Here is a 22,078-nt window from a genome sequence, read left to right on the forward strand (position 1 = left end):
AACCTGCCTTTTGGGCTGCTAACGAGAGGCCATGATGATCTGGCTGGGGGATGCAGGGGATGGGCAGCTGCCAGCCTTTTGGGGAAGTCACCTGCTGAGGGCAGGTTGTGCCACAAGGCAGTGGCAGAAAGAGAGGAGCAGTGTTAGAAAGGAAGGCTGGGCCCTCACATATACGGTCAATGGATTTTTGACAACAGTGCCAAGAGAGTTCAATGGGAGAAAAGTCAGTCTTTGAACAAAGGGTGCTGGCAGAAGTGGGTATCCAGTTCTGTGACTGAATATAAGTGCAGAAGAATGAAGTTGGACCCTTACTTTATACCACATATAAAAATATAACTCAAAATGAATTAAAGACCTAAACTTAAATGCTAGAACTGTAAGACTCTTAGAAGAAAATGTAGAAGAAAATCTGGGTTTGCAGCGGAGTTCATGCAGATCCACAGTGGATCTGGCAGTGGTTCTTTGGATACAACGTGAAATGCACAGGCATCAAAAGAAAAATAAATTAGACCTCATCAAAACTTCTGTGCATCAAAAAACACTATTGAGAGAGTGAAAAGACAACCCACAGAATGGAAGGGAATATTTGCAAATTATATGTCTGATAAGGAATTTATATTCAGAACATAAAAAGAACTTCTACAACTCAATAACAATAAAACAGTCAATTAAAAAAATGGGCAAAGAACTCGTCTAGACATTTCTCCAAAGAAGATGTGCAACGGCCAATAAGCACGTGAAAAGATGCCCAATATTGTTAGGCATCAGGAAATCCAAACCAAAGCCACAACGAGATACGACTTTATACCCATTAGGATGGATATTTTCCAAAGAATGGAAAACACTGCTGCACCACGGAAAACAGTGTGGCAGGTTCTCAAAAAGCTAAAGGTAGAATCACCAGATGCTCCAGCAACCCCTACCCTAGATACATGTCCCCAAGAACTGAAACCGGGGAAGGACCCTGGGGGACCTATTCAGAGGAGTTTATCTCTGAGAAGCAAAGAGAGGACGCTGTGCCCACCACGTCCTTGGCCACTGAACCCATGGCCAGAGCACATCTGTCCCAAGTAACAGAGTGGTTTCAACTGCCTGAAAACCAGAGGAGAAAAGAGTTTCTGAGCAACCGAAAGTTACGTCACCAAGTGCCTGCACTGAAGTCAGGTCACTACACCTCTGCGTGGTGCTGGCTTCAGTCACATGCACATATGAGGCTCGAGCTTCTTGTTCGCCAACCTCCTCAAGTAGAAGCCACAGACTAAAATTGTCTCAGGACTGGTTTCAGGAAGGCCTTCTCAAGGTACCAGTGAAGCTTCTGGATGTTTGGCCAGCCTGAGAGGAAAGAAACACCAGCCAGCTGAGAGGGAAAAGCAGGTAGGAAGATTCCAGAACCAAGGTGCCTCCCTGAGGGACATCCCAGGATGACAGCCACCCAGCCAACACACACTCACAAGTCCCCTGGTGCTGTGCAAGAGGGCAGGCGTGACGCCTCACGTGATCCAGCAGACTTGGGGTGCACCTGCTGGAAGTGGGGATGGTTGGGGAAGTGGGGCAGGCCCTGCCCAGGGCCTGCAGCCAGGGGAAGGGCTCCGTGGGTACCGGGCTGGCTCAGCCCCAAGGTGGACTGGGCAGCGCCAGGACATGGAAGCCCAGTGGGGGCTTAGTGAGCCTGGCGATGAGGACTTCCGGGTGCGGCTCCCGAAGTGCTCGCTGGGGAAGGGGACCTTTGGGTTGGCTTTGACACTCACGAGAAAGGCTGTCAGGCGGCTCTGTGCAGAAAAGTTTTCCAAAAGAGCCCATGGCGTGTGCCTCGTGTGGCCCACTGAGGCCCAGTGTGTGTGTGCTTTGCACAATTGTGGGTGTCCATGAAGTCCTCACGCAGTTGAAATTGCTTGGGGGATGCAGTTGGGAGGCAGCAGGAGCATGGCTGACTGGTTCCAAGTTCAGGGGCTGGAGGCAGGCAGGCTGGGTGGGAGCCCCAGCTTTGCCTTACCAGCCGGGTGTGCCTGGCCAGTCCAGTTACCTCCATGAGCCCTCGTCCTCCAATGCGGTGCGTGGGGATGAAAGCTGAACCTCTCACTTGGGATTCCTATCAGGATTGAAAAAAATAAGGTAGTAAAATAAAGTACAGCTAATGAGAATTGAATACGTGACAGTTACTTGAAAACACACTGGGCAAGGAAGTACATACCTCACTTGAGGAAGTTTTTTCATTAAAAGTTATTGCACTATTCAAGGTTGTTATTGTGTCATAATGAAGTAAACTCATTTACCTAAAAGGAAGTGCTTCAGAGGACCCAGCCCTGAGGCTTGTCACCCTCTGGTGTTCATGTCACCCCCCCCACCTCACGCACTGACATAGACGGGGTGTCTCGTTCCTAGCAAGGCCAAGAAAATGGGGTGTTCTGGTTCTTCCTGCACAGACGGTGAGGTGGGGGGCTCACCTGGGGAGTGTCTGGGCTCCCCCTCCAGAGAGGAGGTGCCCTGGAATTCTTCTCTTCCCAGCTGGGAATCCTGAGTGTGTTCCTCCTCAGCTCCCGTGATGAGCAACTGTCATGCCTGGTACCGGGAAGCGAGGACAGTGCCGTTCTTCCTGCCCTTCCCTCAAGAAACAGCCCGAGCAGCCAGGACTTCATCACATCCCTCCTTGGTGGGACGGGCTTCAGAGTGAACAGTTGGCATTCCTGTGGGGACAGGCCCCGCGCTCCCTGCAATAGGCCAGCCCCGGGGTGGGGCTGCCTCCCCCTCCCTCACCTACGCTCTGCCATCAGCAGCTGTTTGCGACAGGTGCTCGGGCTCTCCATGGCAGATGGTGACCAAAATGGGCTTGCTGGCAGGTTGTGCCACACGCTGCCCTCCCATCACACACACTGATGTGCCTGTAAATGCACATCGGGACACTCAGCTTTGTGGTGCAGGCGCCTGCCTTGGGTTTCAGGTGATGCCGGGGGTTCGTTCCAGCGGACACGCTTGGTCCCCCGGGCCATTCCCCTTGGTCTGAGATCCTCCAGTATGTGGCCACGAGACTGTGAATGGGGTGCGTTCCTGCTCCCAGGCACAGCTCTCTGCGTCCTCTGTCCTGAGACCGTGTATCTCCTCGGTGGTGTTTGCCCAGGAGCGTGGCTGTCCCTCGAGTGCGTCACGACAGCTGTGGGGCAGCCTGGTTGAAGGCCTCGAAGGCCCCGCTGCAGTGGGCCAAGGTCACAGGGCTCCAGATGCAGAGGCGGAACCTTGCTCTGCTCCCGCCATCTGCTTCCCTGAGCGTGACCTGGCACACACTGGATGCAGAGACCCTGGGGAGCAGGGGCTGCTTCACTGTGGACTGGATCCCAAATGCACTGGGAGCCTTGTCTTCGTAAAATACTCAGACGCGGCTGTGCCCCCGTGCCAGGGGAACTGGGGTCTCGGGCTCATTCCTGGGAGAGAGGATGGACCAAGCAGGCAGGCCCTTCCAGGAAGCCCCTTTGCCCCCACTGACCCTGCTCCTGACCTGACCCGTCCCCCCACCCCCAGAGGATCGGCTGTTGCGGGGACTGTCACCAGCTTGGCGCTCGCAGCCTTGCAGGAGCCCCGCCCGAACCGTGTTTGGGCTGCTCACGCCGCACAACTCAGCAGCCAAGGCAACCAGATGAGGGTGACATCTGGCTTGAGACTGTTGCCAAGTCGCTCCTGTTCGATCCCTGGCAGGAAGGAGGTGAGCTCTTCGTGCCAGATTCTCAAAGAGGGAGAGGGAATAAAAATGTGTGTTCCACGCCCTACGTTTTTTTCTTCTTTTTACTCTGACTCCTCAGCTGTCACTGTTCTTTCCCTGGAACTTGGACACCATTAGGGCCCAACATCCATAAGTGCCTGGGAGCGGGCTCCACCACCCAGTGGTGATCGAAGCCCTGGAGTAAACGTGCGCAGGGGGCAGAGCGGCAGGGCGAACTCTGAGGGAAGATGCACACGGGCGAACACAGGCACACACAGGCACACAGGCACACTCACACACGCACACATGACGACGGGTCGAGAGGGGCAGGAGGCTGTGGGTAAGACCCTCTGGAGTGGGTGCGTGTCTAGTGAGCTAAATAGGACCAGAACATGACCACAGGAACCAAGTGCCATGTTTTCTGCTCTTTCCCAGTGTGGAGGAGAAGTGGTGATGGCTGTCCTTGTATCTGATTTCTTGTAGTGACAGGCACAGCCTGGAGCCTGTGGGCCAGGATGGAACTAGAATCCAGATGCATCTGCTTGAGTTGGCCAGGAAGCACTGGGGGTGTTTGTGCTCAGCCAGAGAGGCTGAGAGAATGTGCGATGGGCAGGCCAAGAATGCCAGGGCAACTTGGCAGCTGTGTGACCTCGGGAAAGTTGCTTAGCCTCTCTGAGCCTCTGTTGGTCATCTGGAAAATGAGAATGATGGCCTTTTAAAGAGTGTTTTGTGAACTTCCAACAAACACCGCTCCGAGGTAATATTGTCATTTTAAGTTTAGAGAGGAGGAAGAAGTCCAGGGAGGTTGGGTGACTTGGCCAAGGTCATGCAGGTCAGTGGGGTGTCCTGCCAGGGGAGACACAGCACAGTGGATGCCCGGGAGCAGGCAGGCTAGAACTTACTTTGGAACGTCAGTCAGCAGCTATGGGCAGCAAGGCCCAGGGCGTGTTGGTGTTCTCTCCGCCACATCGGCCACCATACACTGCCTACTCACCTTCAAGACATCCACTTTGCCTTCTTGGCAGAAATGAAGCTGACAGCCTACTTTCAAACACAAAAATGTGTTATTTTTTTCACATGTGACCTCTGTCTCCCATGCTCTGTGCTGGTTCCTTTGATGTCTTTGAAGTGCGCTGGGGTTTCTTTATCTCTTTGCAGCATCTTGTTTGGATCCACTTTCATGGCCAGCTGAGAATTCCTTGAAATATATCCAGTTCAGGGAGCCAAGGTGAGATGCTTGCTGAGGATGGCCTTGGGTCTCGCCTTGTCAGATGTGACATTTTCTTTGTGTCATTTGTGAATGTGATAAACAAGACATATATTTCACCATGTAAAGGTGATGGAACACCCCCACACTCTCACAGGCAGCCTTTCATCAGCCCTCTCTTGGTCCATGGTCAGGGTCAGGGATAGATTTTAGGGCCATGAAATAAATGAGTCAGCAAGACCAGATGGAGGGTTGCGGCCACAGCCAAGGCAAAGGCCAGTGATGGCTGAGTCTGGGAAGTGTCAGCGAGGGTGGGGCTGGTTCGTGTACCATTCAGGATGCAGTGTCACAATTTGCTTGACAAATTTGATTTCCTATGAGCCCTGAGACAGGGGAGGGTTGACAATAGCAATGAGGTGTATAGTTTGGGGGATTCATGGCTGATGATGCTGTGTATCAAGAAGGGACAGGCGTAGAGGAAGAAGACGAATGGCTCCAATGTTGGATGTGCCAAGTCTGCAGCTTGGGGGTGGGGAGGGGGGCTGGGAGGGGGGAGGGTAAGCAGCAGGTTTCGGTGAGCAGGTAGAGAGAAGGGGTTTGGACCCACAAAATCTGGAGTCCAAGTCAGCACTGGGCTGAACAGCACAGCACCCGGAATATAGTCTGCGTTGTCATTACGTTTCTGATTTGCTCTGTATGTGTGTATTTGAATGCCCATTCTGCATCCTAGAGTGACTGCAGTCTGAATCCTGATCAGATGTCAGCTCTGAGAATTTTGTCCAGGATCACTTCAGTCTTGGAGCTACTCTGGCAATGCAAAGATTCTCTGGGTGGATTGATAGAACGCAAAGAGAACCAATAGATATGAACTTCTTAGACTTTCAATAAAAAGTAGTGTATAGGCCGACAAGTTTCTACTCCAAGTTCTGATTGTGTTTCAAGAGTAACCATGAGATCAAGAGCACAGCAGGAAGCCTGTGTCGTCCCAAACAGGGAACCAGGGTACTGACAGGAACCAAAGCCGGAGAAAAACGACCACACCTCTTTGGGGGAGGTGGGGGAAGTATAAAAACCAAGGCTGTCAGCATCATTAACTTGGACCAGTCTTATTTTACTTTATAGTGATATTCAAAGGGGAATATGTAATTGAAACATCCAAGTGTTTAGATGAAGTTGATCTCTTTTATCATATTGAAAATGGATAATGTGAGTGAATTACCTGCCATGGGCCAGGTGTATTGTCACACAGAGGACAAAAAATACTTTCAGGTTAAGAAGGCAGCTTTGGACTGCCTGGGTTCAAACCCTAGCACCCCTCTTCCCTGTGCTGAGTGTCCTTGTTAAAGAAATGGAAATAGCCATGAATCTTTCGTCAGAGGGGCTATCAGGAGGCTCACGTAGGTTAATGCATTCGGGACGGTGCCCGGCACAGAGTAAGCAAGCACTCAGGAACGGCCAGCTCTCAGCTCCTCTCCATCCCCACCCCTCCTGGTCTTCCAGGGACACAGATTTTTACTGAGGTCTTAATAGACAATGATCCAGATATTTCTTCATGAAGAAAATCAAAGGGGAAAAAGTTATCCTCCGAGACCTGTGTCTCGGTTCTCCTCGATGGCACTGCCAGTCCCCTCCACGCTGTGCAGCCTGTGACACTCAGGACTTGTGTGTGGGGGCCGAGAGCTGGGCCACGGGCCACCTGCACTCTGTGAGGGAGGTCCGGCCCACAGCCTGTGTCTTCAAAGCACCAAAGCCCTGTGTGATGTGAACAACTGGGCGTGCTGGGGAAACCAAGGAAGGGTGATATGAGGGCCCCGCTGGTGAGCCTCAGTCTCCCCCCCACTTCTCTGGGCATAACCCCTGCCACCTCAAGTCCCCCAGTGTGACATTCTGAGGGCGCAGGGAGACCCTAACATCTTCAAAAATAACTGACGCAGGATGAGCAGTGCTTCTGAAACGGAATGCACTACTCTGCGTGGGTGATCTCTCTTCCTTGGAACGGTGCTGAGAGGGAGGTCTCTCATCCCCATTTCACAGAAGAGAAGCCCACGCCTCCAGGCCGTGCGGTCTGGCGGAACCAGGGGCGGAACTCGGACCCCTCCCGCCACCTACATCTGTACCAGCGTGACGGACTTGAGAACCCCTGGAGATAGCGTAAGGAATGTTTGCTCCTCAGAGCCACAAAGTGCTACTTTAAATATATAGTGCCACTGCCTTAACTCCAGTTAACATGGACTTAGATTGCCTTAACTGGTCACCATGCCAGTTGTATTGTATTCTCAAATTGAAGCTGTGAAATTAGCTTATGTTCCCGCCATCTCTTGAGGGAGTTCCAGTTCTTCCACACACTCCGAGCCTTGAAGGAAACTTGAAATTATGCCTTGGCAAAGAGCACCCGTAGCCAGTTCTGGATTCTTTCTTTTTTTTATTTTTCCATTTCCCCCTCCCTCCCTCCTTCCCTGCCTTCCTTTCTTCTCCAGAAAAATCCCGACTGTACTTCATTGCTCAGAAGCTTAGCCGGCCCCGATGGAGTCTTCACTAATCCAGGCTCCCAGCATCCTGTCTCCACTGGGGTTTTACTGTTCCTTCTGTTGTTCCACCAGCAGTTCATTAGAACAGCCACGGAGGCGAGTCCCCCAGGGATGTCGCAGAGGAGGGGGGGTGGCGCCGCCTGGACCCTGGACCCGGCAGGCAGTGCCCTCCGGCCGTCTGCAGCGGAGCGGGCCGCACTGGCAGGGTCGCCGGGAGCAGCCCTCGGTGGCCGCGCTCCGTTTACTCACACGGTGCCGGCTTAAAGCTTCGGAGCAAAGGGACAGAAGCTGCTTTTCTTTCACTATTTCACATCATTATACATTCGCTACCGTGGGAGGCTGGAAGCTAAAGCCGTACAGCAAAATGTATCTTAAATGAAGTTTCTCATAGAGCATACATTTTATTTTGCAGTCCTATTTTTAGTTTCCTTCGATAATAATAATAACAATAATAATAATATAAAAAATTTCCAGTCACTTAACTCTCAGCCCTAGACAAGGCTACGTGAGGCTACACCCATCCCCGCCCGGGGAGAAGCTCTGCGCGCAGGCCGGCCTCTGGGGGGCCGTGGGCGGCGAGCAGACGCGCGGACTCCAGCGCAGGGAGCCGCGAGGGAGGCTTGCATTTCTTAACGTTGGGATAAGCACAACTTCTCTTGTCTTAATGGGCGAATAAAAAAACTGTAACGATGCTAAATCTCACTTTTTAAATTCAGTGTAAGAGAATTTGAAGAAACTGAAACTGCCTTTTAAGTCACGGCTGGCAGTTGATCTCCGCTGTGTTCCGGAAGGTTCTCCCCGCGGTGCCGCAGGTGGGTGGTCACACGGCGGTGAAGCGCACCTCCGCGGAGCTGTCCGCAGACCCCGGTGCTGGGCGGGCCAGGGTGTGTGCCGGGACGTGTGCAGAGCCGTGGTACTCCGCGTTGGAAGAGAACGGGACTTGCCTTTCATCGCGTTGCGTGAGCTCAGAGTACAGGAGCACCCATTTAACACTGCAGCAGGAATCTTCGGGCGAGCTGCCCTCTTTCAGAGCATGTGCGCCTTTAGGTTGTATCGAGGGATGTTTTTATGAGTAAAGAAGTGATTTACTAATGATAATGAATGGCCTTTATACAGTCATCATGAGCACGTTTCAACCACGTGTTTGAGCAAATAATCCTGTGCACAAAAAGCTGGTGAGTTACGTGCAGTTGTGCTTACATATCTCTTAATTTAATCCGAGTTAAAGCCACATTTCTCACAACCGGAAGTCCCTCAGCTGCAGGACCCACGGGCTCTTCGGTTCTGGTTCCCTGGTACCTTCTGCCACGCCACAGTGGGGGCACGGTAAGTGCTTCCTGTCCAGAACCATAAAAGACAATTGCTTACAGAGCTGTATGTGTGGACATATAAAGATATTATATGCAGTGTAAAATACAAAACGTTACGTTACAGGTATAGAGCCAAGATGCTCAACACCAGTGTCTCTGGGCAGAGGTTTAGCATTTGAAATCAAAATACAGCTGTGGAATCTATAAAGAATTGTCAAAACTCAACAATAACAACAAACAAACTAATTTAGAAATAGGGAAAAGATTTGAACAAACGCTCCACCAAAGACAGTATCTAGAAGTCAAACAAGAGCATTGAAAGATGCTCCACAGTATTAGTCACCAGGAAAGTGCGTATTACCGCCCCGCTGAAGGACTGCCGTTCGCCAGTGGGAATGGCTGAGTCAGAGATCGTGACCGGCCTGCGGAGCAGCGGGGGCGTCCTGATGCGTGGGGGAGTGCCGCATGGCGCACGGTTTGGGAAACCCTTTGGAAATGTCTTGTCAAGTTTAATATACATTTGCCATGTGACCCAGCCACCCCACTCCTAGTTTTTACCTAAGAGAACTAAGGCTTATGTTCACACAGAAAGCTCTACCCGAATCTTTCTAAACAGCTTTATTCATAACAGCTGTAAACTGGAAACAACCCAATGTCCTTCAGCTGGCGAATGGCTGTCCAAGCTGGGGATGTATGCACCTGGGCAGGCCCTAATCTCTCACCTCCGGCAGGCCTCGAGGCCCTGTGCGAGCAAGGAGAGAAGGATAAGGCAGAGCTCGAAGCTGCTCCAGCGATAAAGCTGCGTTTGCTCCAACACACGCACGGGGCCACAGGGCGGAAGGTGTTGCCTCACGGTACTGACGGGACCCTCGCCCAGCCAGTGGCTGGCTGTGTGCTGGCCGGGCAGAGCCTCCAGTGCCCACGCATGCAGGGGAGAAGGAGCCCCGCAGAGTTCATCCGAGAACGCCACTCAGTAATGGGCAGTGGCCGCAACAGTAACAGACCGATTTTCAGATTTACTCGATACTATTTAAAATGCCTAGTTTTCAAGAAAAAAATCACGAGACAAAGAAACATGAAAGTAAAACTTAATAGACAAAGACTTTCAGCTATTGTAAGTATGCTGAAAGAACTAAAGGAAACCATGTCTGAAAAATTAAAGAAAAAGTGAGAACAGTGTCTCGCCAAATGAAAATCATCAACAAGGAGATAGAAATTATTTTTTAAGAAGAACGAAATAGAAATTCTGGACTAAGCAGAGCTGAATATTAGAAATCCGAAGGCACAGTCACGTAGGGAACACTCGGTGCAGGGGCCGTGTTGGCAGAAGGAAGAATGAGTGAGGGAAGGGAAGTTGTTTGAGGTCATTCGGTCTGAGGAGCAGAAACGAGAAGATGCGGTGAAGTTCGCCCAACTCAGACTGTGCTCAAAGCCACCGCCGTGTAAGCTTGTCATTTTATGGTGTGAGAAATAAACTCAGTAAAACAGTTATCTGGAAAAAAAAAAAAAGCTGCACAGTTGAAAAAGGCCCTGAAACACAAGGGTCAAAGAGGACCCGTTCAGCAGGAGGGCGAGGCCCAGGGGCCGCCCAGGGACAGACGGTGAGGACGGTGCCCAGGACCCCACGGCCCTCGTTTGAGCACCGCTGACAGGGCCGCGCCCTGAGCGCGCCCTAGTCCTGGGCCAGTCAGGGCAGTCGCCCACTCGGCCTGCAGTTCAAATCAGGGTGAATCCTCTTCCCTGCAGCTCTCCCCGAAACGCATGCTTAAAGGAGAAACAGTGGAAGTTAGAAGAGTCCCTTTAGCTTGCCAAAGTCAGGGCACCGACCCGAAGCCGCAGGCGTTTGCTTTAAGCCCTTTTCTATTCAACCTTTCGGATTGAAGGAGCGTTCCTTTTGTTGAAACCTGCATTTCATCCCCAAGGTGAGAGCCGGTGTCCTTGGCTTCCTCTGAAAAGTGACAAGTGGGTTCTTTTGTACACGAAATGCAATGGATGTAACAAAAACAGTCAATGTTTTTTGATTTCAGATATGAGAAATAAGTTAATTGACTTCAGATATGAAAAAGCAGATTATGACCCCCAGAGATACACAAAGGGGTATGGGAGAGAGACCCATATCCTGTAAAACTGAAAGCCACGGAAGGAAAGCTCATATACAGGAAAAGTCATTTGAATTCTTTTTCAAAACCACAGTCCTCAAAGGAAAGATCAAATCCGGAGAAACCAGCAGCCCCCGAATGTGTGATGGACCTGACCGTCCTCGTGGGTGCAGGAAGCACCCTGAAGCCAGAGCAGATGAGCAGTGGAGCCTTCCAGCCGTACAACCCTGAGCGGCCTTTCCTGCTCCAACGTAGGGTCCCTGGCCCAGTCTGGGGGTGCTCGGCCTTTCAGGGCATGAAGCAGAACAGAAGGAAGGGCCCTATTCTTCTTGCACCCACAAAATGATGTTGGAATTTGTAAACTACGGGGAGGTAAAGCATGATAACTAAGCCTCTCCACCTGGCTCAGCTGGTCTGAAAGACACCACTGCAGGCGAGAGGTGAACCTCAGCAGCATCGGCCAGCTTTCCCTGGGCTCAAGTGGCTCCTTTAATCTTGCAAAGGACTCTTGCGTGTCACTGTGATAAGGCAGAGAGTGAACAGAAAGGGTGTAACTGGGTTACCTTGCATGGGAGCAAACGACAAGACCAGAAACCTGATGCTTTCGAAGGCCTCTCCCACTGTCTGCCTGAGCCCTGTCATCTTTCCCCATCCTTCCTCTCCAGGACCTTGAGCACTCCTCAGACGTGCCTCCTTACCTTTCTCCCTCTTCTCCCTTACTCCCTGCACTTGCTTGGAACAGGCCCCTCACTGTTCTCACAACCACCACTTATAACATTCCCAGTTCAACATCCACCTTCTTTGAGACCCATCTTCCCAGTTGGATTAGTCTTTCCCTCCTCCGTGACCTCAGAGGACTCTGTTTGCACCTCCAATACCCTGGCCTTGCACGTGCATGTCTGTCCTGTTTCCTCTAGCTGAATTCTGACCTCCGGATGGACGGACAGTGGTCTTCACTCCCCATGTGTGGGTGTGGCTCCCATTTTTGTCACATTTTAACTATCATTCTGCACCCTCAGGCCATCACGTCCTGATCATACTGCCTCCCCCTCTAAACCATAAACTCCTTTAACCCAGGGAAGTTTTTCTCCAGCACCCAGCACCCTGCCCACCTAGCCCTGTTCATGGTGCTTGGCCAATGCCCCACAACGATTACTGAAATTAGTGGATTGAGTGTGATGGTGGAGAGTTAAAGTTACTGCATAGAAGTCTCATGACCAGCGTACACTGAGCTGTGCCCGTCTCCCATGATCTTTCAGCATCACACCCAAACCAGGGAAAACCGGGGAACTACAGGAGAGGAAATGAGACCACTCTGTGTGAGGATACTGCTGCAGATTGTCACTGCCCTCACTCCAGGACCAAGGCAATGGAGCCCGAGGTAGCTAGAGCAGCACTGGCCACTGTGACCGAGGGGAAAGTATGAAACCCATGCTGGTGCTGGACAGCTCCCGCCCAGAAAAGATACAGCCCCTTCCACTCACAGCCTGTGGACCAGACCAAGTCACATGACCACCTGACTTCTACAGGGACAGCAGGGGTGACCACTAACACAGTCTGCCATGCTGGTCTGCAAGCAGAGCCTCCCAAATTCTAACATGTACACGGAGTGCCTAGAAATGATTCTAAAACAAAAATTCTGATTCAGTAGTTCTGAGGAAGGGCCGGATCTTGCATTTCTAACAAGCTGATGGCCCATTGTCCACACTCTGAAGAACAAGGGGAAAGCTTTGCATCCTTCATGGACAAACTGAACTCCTCCCCCTTCTCTGCAGAGACACAGCTCAGCTTGCAGCTGCCATTTTGTGTTGCAAATCAAGAAGAATATCCTTGCTGGTCAGAAGACACTTGTGACTTACCTGGAGTGTGAGGGGGACACCAAAGAATAAGTAATGGAAGCATTGAACTGCTCTGGGGAAGGACAGCATATAAGTAGAGGCCAAAGCCATTCCATCTAGAGGGCACCATGGGCATAAGCAGGTTTTTACAAAAAAGCAGGTTTTTGGTCCATTTACAATGGACCAAATTGTAGGCAAATTGTGGACAATGAGCCATCAGCTTGTCCATTTACAATGGACCAAATTACATCTAATTGTGTCACCTCTGTTCCTGCTTTGTCCCCCTCCATTCCACAAAGTTGTGAAGGGTCAGCACAGCTCTGACTGGGCCTCATAAAGGCCTCGGCCCCTTTGAGCACTATTCCTATCAATGTCGCTGAGTTGTCCCAGGGTCTTTCACTCACCTGATTTGTCTCCCTGGCTGTGCCGAGTCACTGATTGACTCACAGGGAAATTCTGTGGTTCCAGAGCCTGGAGGTCCTTGAGCACTTGTGGTTTCGTGCCACCCTGAACTCGATACACACGAGCCTCAGCTCAACTCAGAATAGATGCTGTTTTTCTTTCTAGTGGTTTTCTTTAAAAGCCATGCCAGCCATTTTATGTCCTTTCCTTCCCAGAAGTTTTGATTGATGGCAATCTGGTCAGCCAGAAGCTGCCAGTGGAATGAAATTGCTGACTTGGGCACTGGCATTGGCTGAGCTTATTAAGCTTGAATGGGATGTGTGTGCACATTCAGGATAGAGACGTAGCATGGGATTCCATGCAATTAGGTCTGGAAGGAACTGAAGTGGTCTCTCAGCTCACTCCAGGAAAGTAGGAGCCAAGGAGTGGACTATGCCTGGTACATGCCCCTGCTGCCACTAGAGGGCGTAGTGAGCAACAGCCTCCACGTCTCCGAGGCCTTACCCCGGAGCCTTTTTCTCTCAGGCAGGACTGGCTGGCCCCTGGGCAGCAGTTTCCTGTTGAGTTCTTACAAGTGAAACCCCAGTTTTATGTGGGCTCAGCATCATAAGTTGGATTTCAGTTCTAGGGAGCAAATTTCTTACCATTAAAATATTGGTTAAAAGTTATCCTAAAGTAAAATGAAAACACATGTTTACACTTGAAAAATAACTACCTAAAAACCCAACAACCAAGGTAAGGCTAAAAATTCCTTCCCTGGCTGGAGGGGATGGAGTTAGCCTGGACTGGACAGGGTGAGGCATTAAAAAATAAGAATCTGATGAGGTCAGCCCACGAGACACCTTCTCCCTTCCTGCTGACGCTCCCATTGGCGACACAGCCATTTCTCATGAGCCTTCGATCTGTGGTTGAACTAAGGTCATCCGTCTTGAAAATGTTCATTGCCCATTAGATAGGCCCTATGTACCAGAACCCTATGAATGGGGAACGGGCGGTTGTCGTGGTAACTTCGGGTGCGGTGGCCCTTCCTGTCTCAAGGCCCATGGATAGACTTTGCAGGGTCATAAAATCTCGTAAGCAAGTATTTCATTGTGACTTGATGTGGGAAGTGTTCGTAGTGTTTACTGGATTCTCAAGGGACTCTATGATCCCCACCAAGAGGTTAAGAACCACTATTAGAAATTCAAGTTTCTTTTGATGATACATTTTCTAAAAAGTGGAAAGTGTCTGTAGGTCAATCCATCCACAGTGAGAGTTGAACAGTTAACACACAGCAGCCTCAAGTGCAGTTGTGCACACATACCTTGCAAGTGTGCACACTCACGCCTCTCCCACACACGTGCACACGTGTCAGTGTCTCCAGAATCAGCCCTCTCTCCTCTCTCCCTGCCCTGCTCTGCAGAATTCCAATACGAGGTTCTTGATGGGCTCCTATAAACCATGCACTGGACACGCTGTTAGTGCAGGAGGGTCGGCATCATGGGTCTCACCCACCCTGCATTCCCACGTTCCAGGACAGCATGCATGTGGGGAGGAGCATGAAATCCAAACCCCACAGACCTGGATTCCTGCCCCAGACCCACCACTAACTAATGCTCCAGGCACATGAATTTGAGCATAATTCTTAACCTCTTTGACTTTCCTTTTGGGTAAAGTCAGAATAAGGATGCCCTGCCCCTGTCGGATTGCTGGCATGATGAAATGAGAAGATAACAAAGGGGAAAGCACCCTGTGGCTCACGTCTGCCCTGTCGGAGGGCCTCTGCCAACTCCTCCCCTGACGTCCGTTCCAAGTTTGATACGGACCCTGGCACTGAAAATCAGACTGTGCTTTATGACACTTTGAGTGGGTCTTCTATCATCTGTTGGCATCAGCGATCCTTGGGAAATCCACAGAATGTAGTGTTTGGAGGGCATTTGTTCCTCTGAACAGATAGGAAACAGTCCGTCCCAGCCCTATCAGGTGACCTCAGGCGGGCCTTAGTGTTTGTCTCCCCCCATTGTAACGCAGTCATTGGTGCGTGGGATCAGTTCGGGTGAGACAGGAGAAAGAATAACCGAACCACAGGTCTGAAGCAAGTCTTTTCAGCATTGAACTCTGCATTTCTTTGGAGAGCTTAGCACCCTAATAGGAGGCTACCGACATGAAGTACCTATCTAAGTAACTGTTGTGATGTGTGCTTGTCATGTGGCAAGATGTATCCAACACCTAAAAAGGCATTGAGATTCAAACCAAGTGTCCACCGATGGATGAATGGCTGAGCAAAATGTGGTGTTCATATAGACATTCTGGCATATGCCACAATGTAGACGAACCTTGAGAACATTATGCTCACTGAAAGGAGCCAAACACAGAAAAATAATACTGTGTGGTTCCAGTTACATGACCTACCCAGAGTGGTCGGACTCGTAGACACAGAAAATAGACTGGCGCTGCCAGGGGCTGCGGGGACGGAGGAGTGGAGAGTTGTTACTTAATGAGTACAGAGTTCTGGTTTTGCAAGCTGGAAGTTCTGGAGAGTGGTTGCACAGCAATGTGAAGGTACTTAACACTACTGAACTGTACCCCTGAAAATGGTTAAGATGAAAAATTTGGAGTTATGTGTATTCAACCACAATAAAAAAAATCAGTGAGATGACCTGAGAAATAGATGTTACACATTTTGCATTCCAGGGATGTAAGCAGGGGTGGGGACAGGTGTGATAGAAATTTAGGGTGACCCGTGTCTGGAACTCTGGGGTGTTTGGAAATAATAAGCCCTACCCCTCTAAGGGAAAGGCAGCATCTTTATCTGGCCCCCTGGACAGGGGTCTCACAGTAGCAATGGAAATAGCTGGGTGGGGCCTCTGGCCTGGCTCTGCAGCCCCCTCTCTCCCTGGGCTTCCCTGCCCTCCACTGAGAAGTAAGAATACTGATTCTTACTCTGCAGTCAGTCAAAGCCTCCTGTGCATGGGAGTCACACACTTCGAGAAACTCTCTGGGGACACTGCAGTTTGGGACGAACATGAGAGCTGGCCTCCCGGCCTTGACACACGCCTGACGTTACCTGCTGATGCTCCACCATCACCTGCTCTACTGGGACCGCCATGCCACGCCTTCTCAGGGTGACGCAGAGGGTATCACTGCCACGCAGGAGGCTGAGTACACGTGGGTGCTTGGGAAGCTCAGCACAGCTAATAATAAGCTTGTTAGCAGGTTGCAGTAAGCAGAACGGCCACGCGGTCATTAATTTTATTAAAAGAAAAGTTTCTTGCCAGCAGACCTGAAAGGCTGGCTGGGGCCCCGGCCCTTTGGTGGGCAGAGCATCTGTACTGAAGTGGCCCGGCCGCTCCCTCAGGCATGTGTGGTGCTCGCCCGAGTGGCTGGGGCTACAGGTGCCCACTGGGGGGCTGGGAGCTCTGCCCCAGCTTATTGGCGACCACCTCCTCACCTCTTTTTCCTGCCCGACAGAGACCAGCTTTGACGCTGCAGAAGCAGGGAGAGCGTGGGGGTGTGGATGGAGGCCTGTGTGAGGAGGGCAGGGGGTGGGCTGGCTCTCCTCCACCCGGGCGTTGGTGGGGAAGAGAGACAGTGCTACTGTGTGGTTACAATCTGCCAGGATGCTGTGGGCTTTTTATGCTGTATCTTGGGTTCTCACAAGAGCACAATGAGTGAGGTGTTGTGCCCATTGTACAGACAGAAAATCTGCTTCCGGAAAGAAAGTGATCAGAGAATAAAGGCATAGGAGGCTTGCTGGGCCATCTAAGAAAAGGGTGAGGAACGGGTCTGTGAGAAAAGCATCATCAATTCCATGAGGTGACCCTCCAGAGATTTCTTGAACCAGGTGGCACACCCTCTAAAAAAACAGCAAGAGCCCTGGCCAGGTGGCTCCGTTGGTTGGAGCGTCATCGCATGCACCAAAAGGATGCAGGTTCAAGTCCTGGTCAGGGTGTGTTCAGGAGGCGATTGGTTGATATTTCTCCCTCGTGTCAATGTCTCTGTCTCTGTCTCTGTCTCTCTCCCCTTTCCTCTGTCTCTTTCTAAAATGAAGAAAACATATCCTCAGTGGAGGATTTTAAAAAGTGAGCTAGAAAAAATATGCCACAAACCAGAAGCTTTCATTGTTTCAGAGTCAGTAGGAATGGGAGATAGAAGAGTGAGGGGTAGCGAGGCCCCTGAGGGCTCCACCTGGGGAGCCCGTCCTGGGCCCTGGGTGTGAGGAGCCCAGCAGAGAGAGGGCCTGGGAGGGCCTGGGAGGGCCGGCGGGGTGGGGGGCAGCCCTGGCACCTGGGGAGGTGAAAGGCGGGCTGGGCAGAGCTGGGCCTCAGAGTTGACCAGCGAGGAGGGTGCACGCAGGGGAAGGGAGGACGACTGCAGCACTGACCGCCACGGACAGGAGCTAAACGGACGGAAAGGGCAGAGCCAGTGTCCCCCGCAGCCGCAGCCTCTGTGGCGTCTGAGTCCCAGGCCCGGGAGGCGGCCGAGGGGGCTGACTGGCTCTTGTCAAGCAAGAGCGTAGGGGGCCAGGCTGTGGGGAAGAAGGGAAAATAGAGGCCAGATGGGATTTTTCATTTTCCTCCTTCCTCTCCTCTCCTCTCCTCTCCAGTTTCTTCTGTGCATTTTTGTTCCGTCCCTCGGTTTTAGAGCCACCAACGCCGTGCTGAGCGGCGGCTGGCCGGCGGTGGGGAGGGGCCGATGCTGACCGCAGCCCCGGTGGCTCCAGCCTGAGTCTGCCCTCCGGACAAGACCGGTGCAGGAGGTCCCAGGCCGAGGGGAGGTGGAGGAGGGCTGTGCCGCTCTGTTTCCGTGGGGTTTTATCACTGTTGTTTAGTGTTTTCCTCTCCAATAAAAGTGAACTGTGTGCCATCTTGTGGCAGAGGCCTGGAACTGCCCGGGCCCTACCGCACACCTCCCTGACCACTGCTCTCCAGGGCAATGCTGCCCCTCTGGGCTGCTGGGTGCACCGGGTCAGGGAGAGCCGGACTGGAGGAGGGGGGTGGTGGCATGAGGGGACCTGGGAAGTAGTGTTGCAGGCACCGGCCTCCCTGCCTCGGGTAGATGCGTTTCTGGGAGGCCATCCTACTTCAAGCACGGAGGACGGCCGTCTGAGAAAGAGGAGTCCCTTGGGCAGTGTGAGGAGGTCGCCCTCAGAGGGACCGGAGCCCGCAGGAGTGTGAGCTCGAGGTGAGCGCACCTGGGAGCCCGCCCTGGCCCGGAGGGTGACGGAGACAGGGGAGGGGGAGGACCTCAACAGCGGGCAGTCCCCGTGCAGTGCGGCCTGGCGGGGAGGCTTCCCAGGTCAGCATCCTGTGTCACCTCAGAGTTCGGAAGACTCCGGTCGCCATCCACAGAGCACCTCGGAGGGCACCCCGGATCGTGGGCGCGCCTGCAGCGGTGTGGGTGGACAGGCCGCGGGGCGTGTCTGTGGGCTCCTGACCCAGTGAGGGTGTGGACTCCATTTGTAAGCCACAACCCTCGGGGGCCAGCCTTCTATTTGGCACCTGGACACAGCTACAGAAGTAAGAGACCATCTTAAAGCAGCCCGAAACGTTCCCTGGCTCTCTGAACTGGGGCCAGGCGCTCTGAGTCCCCACCTGGCCTCGTTTTCTGTCCGCACGCTCTCGGCCTGGACACACCCCCAGACCTCTCGCTTGCCCTCTTTGCCCGAGTGCCACACTGCCACGCCCCCTGGCGTCCCCACGCCCCTGCCGCGGCGTTTCCTCCCAGCAAATACTGGTGACCAGTGGGCGTGCTGCCCTCCGTGTTCCTTCCCAGTGAGGTCACCCCTGACTGTGACTGTGACCAGGGCAGTGACCTGTCCCGGGCCCTCGTTCTCACTGGGGTCCTCTGTCCTCACAACAACGCTGGCACCAAACACCGTGTCATCCGGCGTTCGGTCACGTACACGGAAAGCATGTGAGCCGCTCCAAGCGGGGAGGCCCTGACAAAGGGAATGTGGTGCTTGCAGAATCGTTAGAGAGGCTGTTGGAGGGAAGGTCAGGGGGAAACACCCTTGGACGTCAGGGTGTCAGGAAGTTACAGAAATTGCTAGAAATCACTGCCGCTGGCTCTCGTGGCCCACAGCGTGGGAGTGGACAGTCCCCGGGAGCAGCTGGCCCTCTCAGGTCCGCTCCTGAGCCCGCCAGCGCACACCCTCACAGCTGCACCCGGAGAACAGCGGCCTCTCCTCTGACCCAGCCCCAAGGTTCCGCCGCGTGCGCCTCTCCCGCGGGTGGCATCTCACCCGAGCGCTGCTGGCAGGCAGCTCGCTTCCAGCCTGTGCCATCCGGGGCGCACTGAGAACGCCGGGGACGAGACACGCGAGCTGACACACACTGGTAAAGACAGACGATAATAATAGTGCTTCCTTTGGGTGGCTGTCGTGGGGCTAAAATTAACACCGTGAAGTCTTTGTGCAGAGCGTAGCATATGGTGAGCCCTCCATAATTGCTGGTTTACCAGAAAGTGTCAAAACTCAAATCAGAGTGGCGCCTCGTTGTTATTTCTAACCCCTGTGAGGAAACTGGCTGCTTCTGGGTGCTGGGTCCGAGCCGCCCGCCATGGCGAGGGTCCTGTCCCCCAGCGGATCCCAGCCTGCTGGTCAGATCCGCCTTCCGTCTGGTTCTGGCTCCAAGGCTGAGTGCAGATTCAGGGACAAGGTGAAAGTTCTCGGGGAAAAGCCGTGGCAGTGACTCATGCTGACTATTAGGACTGGGGTCCTGGTGCTCTGCAGGTGTGAGTGAGGACGTCCTCTCACAGGGACCGACGGGAAGTCAGAGATGGGTCAGGTCCCCGTGGAAACACAGGTCCCTGGCCCCACCTTGCACCCCTGTCCAGAGTGCAGCCAGTGAAACTGGGGCCGAGTCTCTGTAGCCTTGTGCTCAAACGCCGCCAGCAGCCTGGAACAGGGAAGAATTAGGGCACAGCTGAGAGCCAAAAGGGAAAGGAAACGCACTGAGATCCATGGGGAACAGTGTCTGTTTCTTAATCCGTCTCCTGCCCCAAATAGCTCGGCTCTCCTCCCCCAACCTGTGTTTACGTGTATGCTTCTCTCCCTGGCAGCAGGTGCCACCAGGCCTTCAAGTAGGTCACGGAGGGTGGTGATGAGCCCACACGCACCCTCAGGCCTGTCCTCTGCTCATCTCACCCCCCAGGAGCCTGGGCCTGGAGTCACAAAGCCCGGACCCTAGATGACCTTTTGCTCCTCAGGGTGTCCTGGCAGGGTCCCTGGACACTGGAACCCCAGGGAGCGTGTAGGGGACTCTCTGTACTGCCTGTGAGTGGGCAGGGGGCCACCCTGAGCTGGAGGCAGAGAGGGCAGCCCTGGATGGTGCTGCAGCCTCCCTGCCCCGTCCTACGGTGCCCCTGCACCCCCTCCTACCACAGCCTTGCTGAGTGCACCCATTCTTCCCCAGGCAGCCGGGAGCCAAGTGTCCCTGCTGTTTCCCCTGGGAAATCAAGGGCATTATAGCTTGCCCAGAACAACCCAGCTGGAGAGCAGCAAAGCCCAGCCAGCGAGGACCCACCACACATCCCCAGCCACCTGTGTGGGCCTCCCCCCAGCCCCCCAGCCCCGTTGCCTCCTTCTGGGAACCACCTCTGCCCAGAATCGGGTCCTGACAGTACCTTTCTCTCCACAGGTTCTGTCAGAGCATGGCTACGGCCAGATCACGACCGACATCCGGGGTGAACAGACGTTCTACTACGCGGAGGATTACCACCAGCAGTACCTGAGCAAGAACCCCCACGGCTACTGTGGCCTCGGGGGCACCGGAGTGTCCTGCCCACTGGGCATTAGAAAGTAATTTCTCCCCACGCTCCTGGCCCTTGAAGTCACAGCAAAAACAGTTTCAATGCACTGGGCAGTTCTTTCGCAGCTCACGTCGGTGGCTTTTGGAAGCGCACACAGCACAGAGGCCTCCGTATAATCTGGTGTGCGGAGGTGTGATTCACACGGAGTGCCCTGGCAGGTTGATAACATGGAATTTACCTTCTAATTAGTTGTGGGGGGAGGGGAGCTGTGAGATTTTTGGATCATTTGGGGTCTGAATGAGGATAATAAATATACTCTGTTGGCTTTTCTCTGGTCTGGGAGCCCGCCCTGGAAGCTGCAGAAGGAAGGGGGCAGCTGTCGGCCGGCCGGAGCGTGCTGGAAACGCTTCACCCGAGCCCTGTCCCCCTCACATGCCCTGCGCCCACCAGTGCCTTAAAATTTGCAAACATTTATAGCCTCGGTGAATCATTCACTAAAATGCTTTGTTCTTTAACCCTGTCCATGGGCAAGGGACTCTCTCTGTCTCTGCACGGCCCTCCTGTGGCAGAGAAAATGGGAGTTAGCTTAATCAATTCTAGTGCGTTGCTTACAGCTATGAAAGTGCTTGTTCTAATAAAGTCTACAGTCTAATAATACAAGCTATGTGATGTCTCATCTGTCTTTTACTTGTTTAGGTAGGATATGTCTAAGTATTGTAAGATAAAATCCTCAGAGTTGTTCTCCCCCAAATGGGAAATAAGATTGAAATCTTTAGAAAACATGTGCACCTCCGGCTCCTTGCAACTGTAGTAATAATAACTTTTCTACACGCATGTTCCAGCTGTCACACCAGGGGCTTTTCCAGTCAGACAGGACAGGCACCTGTAGCCCCTGCCCTTGAGAGTCTTTATAGTCAAGACAAGGGTAGGGGGCAGAAGCCACAAACATGTAAACACACAAATAAATAACTGCAGGCCCTGAGAGATGATGAGAAGGGGACCAGAAGGACACGGCAGGTAGTTGTGTCTGGGCCTGTGGAGCTGCCCTAAGGTCTGGTGTAGCTTCAGGGGTCAGGGGAGGCCTCGGGGAGGTGGTGACACTTAAATGGAGAATTGAATGATCCTAATGTGGCAAAGGAGACACGCGAACACAGGTTCGGGGGAGAGAGCAGAACTGTTTGGGGCAGGAGACAAGCAAGGAAATAGACACGGTTCCCTGCGTAGTTGGCCTGTTTCTCTCGTTTCCCTCTTGGATGTCTTTTGTGCCCTACG

At 52.9% G+C, this 22,078-nt stretch overlaps 1 protein-coding gene across 2 annotated transcripts in view; it reads left to right on the forward strand.

Moving 5' to 3' along the window:
* Positions 1-21,470, forward strand: part of MSRA (methionine sulfoxide reductase A) — a 343,248-nt gene extending 321,778 nt beyond the window's left edge. For both annotated transcript variants that reach the window (XM_045831823.1, XM_045831824.1), the window contains one exon: positions 20,695-21,470. In XM_045831823.1, the coding sequence (XP_045687779.1) occupies positions 20,695-20,859 (165 nt within the window). In that variant the 3' untranslated portion in view covers positions 20,860-21,470. The remainder of the gene's footprint in view (positions 1-20,694) is intronic.
* The last annotated feature ends 608 nt before the right edge of the window (positions 21,471-22,078 follow it).

This window comes from Phyllostomus hastatus, unplaced genomic scaffold, assembly GCF_019186645.2.
Source record: "Phyllostomus hastatus isolate PE091 unplaced genomic scaffold, TTU_PhHast_1.1 phas_contig_159, whole genome shotgun sequence".
NCBI classification, from domain to species: Eukaryota; Metazoa; Chordata; class Mammalia; order Chiroptera; family Phyllostomidae; genus Phyllostomus; species Phyllostomus hastatus.